This window comes from Mucor mucedo, assembly GCF_025094135.1.
Source record: "Mucor mucedo strain NRRL 3635 chromosome Unknown EV154scaffold_333, whole genome shotgun sequence".
Taxonomy (NCBI): Eukaryota; Fungi; Mucoromycota; class Mucoromycetes; order Mucorales; family Mucoraceae; genus Mucor; species Mucor mucedo.
Genome location: NW_026252617.1, coordinates 11,063 through 18,336, shown reverse-complemented (window position 1 = coordinate 18,336; position 7,274 = coordinate 11,063). Strand labels below are relative to the sequence as shown.

At 34.6% G+C, this 7,274-nt stretch overlaps 1 protein-coding gene across 1 annotated transcript; it reads right to left on the bottom strand.

The window, feature by feature from the left end:
- Positions 1-3,598: 3,598 nt before the first annotated feature.
- On the bottom strand, positions 3,599-6,394 carry EV154DRAFT_572617 (uncharacterized protein; the record flags this gene model as incomplete). The annotated part of the gene is made up of 5 exons (XM_051606349.1): positions 3,599-3,711; positions 3,802-4,086; positions 4,147-4,254; positions 5,281-5,317; positions 5,930-6,394. 5 exons carry the CDS (start codon positions 6,392-6,394, stop codon positions 3,599-3,601), a joined length of 1,008 nt encoding a protein of 335 aa, XP_051449953.1.
- Between the last annotated feature and the right edge of the window lie 880 nt (positions 6,395-7,274).

The window sequence follows — 7,274 nt, the reverse complement described above, 5'->3', positions numbered from 1 at the left end:
TTAGGCCATAAAATTAACATTTTGACATAGCTTAAACATTATCAGTACGTTTAATATAGAAAAAGCTAAACAGGCAGTGGATCCAAATGCGTACTTCTTTTTCGATAAAAATATGGAAAGCCTACTAGTCAAGAAGATAAGACTGAAGTAATAATGTCTTCTATTTTTTAAGCTGTATATTCTATAGTATTGGGACTGTTGAACCGTTTGGATGATATCGATAAAAATGGATCCGAAGAACTAAGCGACGGAGTATCATATAAACTTTAAAAAACAAAATCGCAATTGCTACTTTATCATTTCACCTAGGCACATAAAGAATAGGAATTAAAAACCGTCAAGTGAAAAACCCCAAGAGATACATAAAAATTGTCACAGACGTAAGCTATTTTTCAGACACATCGTAATTTATAAACGATAAGAAAAAAAGTTTGTACAACAAGCAGTGAGTTTCTAAAATTCCTATTGGCCATAAAAGAATAATCAGGTAATTTTATGTTATAAAGTGAAGTAGAGAATAACCCGGACCATAAGTGTACCACGCCATAATATTTAAGGAAATGAACTTTCAGAATAAAATTAAAACCTCTTTAATTGTAGCAAAAGGAAAACGCCAAAGGTACCCTATGAATGTATTCTAGCTGAAAAACAATTAAGGAGGAAATGAATGTTAGCTCGATTATTACTGATAATACGGACAAACTTGAATTTAAATTACAGACGGCAGTACAATAAAAAATAACTTTCGATCACCAAATCGATAATTTTTCAGCAGACAGATTAAATTAAGTATGATTTCTTCATTGGAATCTATTTAACACAGTTAAATGTTTTACGTTGAGACATCTATTAAATACTCCAATGATTGGGGTTTGAGGGTTGAGCGCAAAGTTTTAAAAGTTATTCGCCTTCAATTTTTAAAGAATAAAAGCACCAGCAAGGAAAAAAGCACTTAAAATCAAGTTTTAATATTTGTAGAATATTTGAATCAGGAAAAAAAAATTATTATCTCTTAATACATCAGATACAATGAACGAGATAATTTTTTTTGCTCCGCGTTCTTTAGTAATACATAGAAAAAACCAAGTTGGCCAATGACTGATTTTATTTGAATAAATAAAAATAAAGAAAGGTACTGTAGTACATATTCCCTAATATGTGAAAAATAAAAAATAATTAAAAATAATTAAAATAATTCATAAAAAAATAAAAATAAAATACTTCTAGTACGTTGTTTGGTTACAAATTTTTACAGAAGGTAGTTATTGATATATTGAACGAATATACAAAAAGAAGAAGTAATTCTCATGAACAAAAAACATTCTTATTTATGATAGTGTTTAAACATTTTGATTTTCTTTAAAATTTTTTCTGATTTTTTTTCTGATTTTTTTTTTGAATTTATCGTGAATATTCCCATAAAAGGTAGAGGATGGTGGTACAAAAAAGGCAATTTTTTTGGCTGCGTTTCGGCAATAACTAACAATATTTTAAAAAAATAAAAAAATAAAAAAATAAAAAAATAAAAAAATAAAATCAAAACTAAAAATTGAAACAAAGAAATAAAACAATTTTATGTTCTATTAATTTTCTTTTGACAGTAAAAAATAAATTTGTATTGTCGTGATCGAGGCTATGTACCTAATATACGACACTATCTACACTTCTTAAATCTTCCATTTGATAATCTTAAATATAGTTCTATATTGATATACTTTATATTAAATACTGATCGTTTACTTTATGATATAGGCTTGATCTCATATCATCCTTTTTACAAGTATAAGGCATACATTTAAATAATAACATTGATATGGAAACATATGAAGGCTACATCAGCCACATTGGGGTGCCACAGCTATCTGCATTAAGAACTACATTTTTCCCTGAATATTGTACAACAAAACATATACAGTTTAAGATTGAATGTTATTGTTATTGCTATTGACATCTCATTACGGCCTTTCTATATGGGATCATTACATCCGTGTATTATCTCGTTGAATCTACCCACGACTGTCATTAGTCCATATGTGATCAATATTTGAATTAATGAGTATATAAAGACCCCCTTTTATTTGTTAAATAAAGCCTGAGTTAATTTTTGCAAGTTTGATAATATCTTGTTTTTATTTATAAATCAACACCGATTTTGACAGGTATTAGACAAAACATCAAAGTACATACCGATCAATTCAAAAAACAATTTTATTCTGCTCAGTCCTGACAGCAGAAGAGTTATCAGGCTCATGCCCATTCGTGAGGTCTACATTAATATTCTCAAATACTGCCTCCTTATCTTTAAGTGGTACTGTTTCATCAGCTTTATAAGCTACTCCTGTCCAACCTACATTTATTTTCGGTAATATATCAAACTCGAAACCGTCAATAAACTTTATACTTCCAAAGCTTGATCAAAACCGATCCCATTTGCATATTTAAATCGCAAAGGTTTAGTTCTCCCAAATCGCGAAACGTTGTGATCGTGAGACAAAAAATTAAACGAACCTTGGATTTTGTGTACTTTATTTATTTTTAAAATACGAACTAAAACTTTATAATCAATGAAACTCGTCGTGCTACCGTCATCAGCACTTCCTATCAAATGATGGTTTTCTATTATAACCGGAGTTAAAAGATTAAATGGGTAAGATTTTGTTTTGCCCATATCAAATATATCAGGTTGCGGGTACTTACAACCATCGTAACTCAATCCCTCCATGAGGCTGCTGACCTCTGTGGTGGCTACTTCCATATCCTCGCCTTGGTCCGCTTCGTTTCCAATTGTGGGGGCGCCCACAGCAAACACGTTATGGTTCTCTTGGCAGGTATGACCAGCCATCCAGGGCTTGCTGCATTTGTAGCATGACTTCTCTTTCATCTCAGTGATAACGTGATTCTTGATACTGAAACAATCCTTGGTTTTGTGAGTGGAATTCTTTCCATGATGAGTACAGAAGTGAGCCTTGGTAATACGGGTGAATTGTTTATTTTTGAATAAAACTCATTTGTTGTAACTTCCTTGATAATCAGATTGGTCTTTTCTTTCAAACGTAGTAACCGGAATGATGGTAGCAGCTTGAGCATATAATGAGTTGTCGTCACCCAAAACGTCTTTTCCACTTTGAGTAATGTGTTCAACTGTCCAATTTTCAATACTAGAGGAGCTAGAACCAACATGAGCCAAAGTTACGTTTACCGAAGTTTTTACAGGAAGAACAAGAGAGGACAAAAAACGATCAGCTATTCCAGGGTCATCTTGAGGCAAACCAGCATTACAGACAGCTCGTAGGAATTGCTTGGAATAGTCGGAAATTGACTCAGAGGTTTTCATCTTCATGGGGAAAACTAAATCAGTAAAATGGCTGGTGGCTTGATTTGAACCATGATGTTCTCAGAATGCCTTCATAGCCTCCACCCACGTTACGCACCTCCTTAACTCTGTTGCAGCCCAAGCATTGTCACTATGCGGCAGGCATAATCGAAGAAACTTTCTCCATACGAGCTCAATGTCTCTTCAAGAGGAACCGGCAATTATGTTCACAAAACAGGAAAAGAAATGATCTACCGATTCATATACCTTGGAGTTAGGAAATGGTCACAACACGTTGGAAGCGAGTTGAAATTTAGGAAGGTCTCTGTGGGAGAGTGACAGGATACCAAGTGCCTTATCTTCGTCACAATAGCTCTTATCACCACGAGATATGTCAGCTAAAAAATGTGTTGTAACCCGTCATTGTTGAAGCAGCCGCTTGATTATTTCCATTTCAGCCAGTGCCGCATCTACCGCCGCTTCATCACCTGCAGCACGAGCACGACCGAAGTCTTCAATTAAACGTTGCATCTCACCACCCAAATAACCAATGTTAGCCTTCAGTGAATTACTTTTAGCCTTGGAGCCGTCTGCACCAGAATCGGACACCGTCGAAAACCTATTTGCATTAGCTGCCAGGGCTGATTGGTCCACGTTCATGTAATCCAAATTCCCGTTTGGATTTTCATACAAAATTCTCAAAGGTGAGCTAACCAAGTCACCAATCAAGAATGGAGTATTACCTCCAGATAATCCAGTAGAATTCATAGTGGCTAACAGTAAAAAAATGTTGTAGATACAGTATAAAAACATTGAATAGTTACAAGTCTTACCTTCGTCACAATGTTCATCAAAATCATCACCTCCATGTGAATCTTCCATTAAGCTGACGCCTTCCGCATCGACAGAAGCGGGTCCATAATTATGGTTCACAGAAGCAACTTTCAAAAAAAGAAAAGATCAGTATATGTGTATGTTGTATATACGGTGTATCTAAGATACATACTTTGTGTTATTCCGTTCGACAATAAATATTGTTTACCTCGTTCTTCATAAACACGTTTTTCAGTGTTCCCATAATGTCGTCAGAGAGTTGACTTGGAGACTATAACGTAATCTGCGTTGCTGTGCACGTATCACAGAAGCGTGGCCGTTTTGGAGGGGTTATGTCTAGTGTTTATGAGAAAAATAGATAAAATGTATAAAGTGTAAAAGGGGGTTAAATATGAGAGCACTTGTAAATATATTTTATACCAATGATTGAAGTCGATATATGTGTTTGGAAAGGTTATGTTTCATTTATTGATCTGGTAGGCTAAAATTATTCAGGTATAAAAGGCGGTTAAAACTCTGCGTATAAAAAAACGAAAACCTCTTGTTTTCTATAGACAAGTATACCTTGTGTAATTGTGGGGAGGATATGATAGCTTCTTTTTAAATGATGTAACATTATTACTCTCGACGCTTTTATACTCGACGCAATAAAAAGCTTAATCCTTTTTTTTTTAATTAAGCGTAACACAATAATTTACCGGGTAACATTTTTGGCTGCTATTCTAGAAAAAAGAAGTTTTTCTTTTCTGTGGATTCTTTTTCATTCTTTTCTTCTTCACTCTTTTCTTCTTTTTTCTTTTTATCTTTACAAAATGTATATCCAAGTCAACGTAAGTGGGGTAATTAAGTTAGAAAAATCTGTATGTTAAAGAGTGGATTGTCGATATTGCAAAAAGATGGGCAGCCATATCATCAGTAAGAAGCAGAAAGGTAACCACCCTTTTTTCTTTTTGTTTTCTTTTTCAATAGGTATTTGGATTAGGATATTAAGTATACTAAAGTTGTTCTCAAACAAAAAAAATTGATATCTACCCCCCTCTTTTTGTAAAAATTGGATACCCCCGAACATAAGGAAATTATAACCTTAAAATATCATATTCTTCAGCCAAAAAACATTGAAAATTCATACTAACCGTTGTTACTGGCTTGTTTAAGTATAAAAGCGGCAACCTGAAATAAAGAAAGAGTAATATAAAAGTTCTTAAAAAGTGAGCACCAGACTATAAGTTGTCAACTAAGATAAAATAAAATATAAATATATAAAAAGGGAAATGCTACAACGAATCAGTTATCTGTGTCTTTGAAGGAGTATAGTAAAATACAACTGTTAAGAATATTCAGTGCTGATTTATAAAAAGGGCTTTCCTACAATTATAGTAGTTATATATATTTATAATGAAACCAGGCATATGTGAATAAGACTAAATCAGACTATAATAAAGAACAAACTAAAGATATTATTAAATAATTTTATGGTCCATTTAAAAGATAAGGACCAAAAATCTGTAAAAAACATAAGAGATCCGAGGTCAAAGAGGACCAACAGAAGAAGAAAATGGTGGTTTAACGTATCCTCCCGGCAAGGAAAAGGTAAGCCTTACAGTTCTAAGAAAGGGGAAGAGGATGATGAGGAAGATAGATATATACATGTTTTTGTTTTAAAAAAAAATTCAGGCCAGTCATCCAGGACGTTCAAGAGATTGTGAAATCGGCGCTTCTTGTATAACTTGGGGGACAATTCGGCTTTTAAAAAGGCATTTCTTTTATTGACGTAGGCTCGACCTTCTTTTGATAGTTCTTAAACTTGGCATGGATGATGGGTAGGAGGAAATGCAGCAATTGTTTTAAATCCGTATTTAAAGTTCGTTCGATGAGTTCCATGGCCTGATATTTGTTATGGATGTTGATCAACAGTTGATTCCGTCTTTCCTCGTATTCGGTCTGTAAGGAGATGGTAGAAGGATCGAGGATTGGAAGATCTGGATGATCGTAAGATTCGGTGAGAAAGTCGTAGTTCAGTAGATTCTCCAGTTGGGCTTGGTCCATAGGCTTCTTTCGGCGAGTGGGGGGATTTAGATTCACCAGATCTATTTCTTGCTCTTCTTCTGTTATGATCTCCCCCAGGATGTCGTTCGCGTGATTGGTGATAATTATCCGGTGAGACATATCGTTCCTTCTTTTCTTTGACAGGAGAGCACCTGGTTGGAGAGGGCGAGTTTCTTGAATAGTCTTCGAACTACGTGCCATGATAAAAAGTAGCGATGTTGGAGAGATTGAGAACCTCGACATTGGGTAACTTATATATTCGAAGTTTATTTCCGTGCGACAGTCTTTCAACGCCAGATTTGACATGTTTAATTTTGTAGGTACCCTTGATCGCAGGTTGACTTACTATATACGGTCCATGCCATTGATCTTCTAATTCTCCAGATCAATTAAGATCGGTAAAGTTCCACATAATCACCCAATTGAAAAGCCGGTTTCAATAATTTTCCTTTCTTCAAGATCTTGTTGTCGATTGCTTTCCGTTGAACGTTTTGGCTTTCAAAAATAGCATTAGCGGCTTCAACTCTAATGGCTTGTAATTGAGTTATTTGAAAATCTATCAATTCTTGAAGTCGTTCTTCTTGTAATTCGGATTTAGAGGGTGGTCCAATATTTCCAGCTGATACTTCGGTTACCGATAGTTTTTCGAAGTCTTGAGCAAGCGTTCTATCAAATGGTAAAAATGGTTCTCAACCATATGTCAACAAAAAGGGTGTTTTTTGGTTGTATGATGTCGCATAGTCCGGTATGCAGACAGAGTAGCACGAAGATACAGATTCCAATGTTGCTTTGTAATACTTGTCCTAGAGTGCGATTCAATCTTTCCATCAGGTCATTACCTTCCGGATGATAGTGACGAGTAGTCTTGTGATTGATACCAAAACTTTGACACACCGCAGTAACAATTTTGTTTACAAAGGAAGATCCATTATCTGATATTTAAATTCCGTTGTTCCATGAGTGACAGTAATATTGTTATAGATAAGCAATGAAATTTCGCAGGCGTTTTGAACTCGAAGAGGCTTGGCTTTCACTTACTTAGTCAGATAGCATATAGCAGCAACAATGAATCTATGATCTC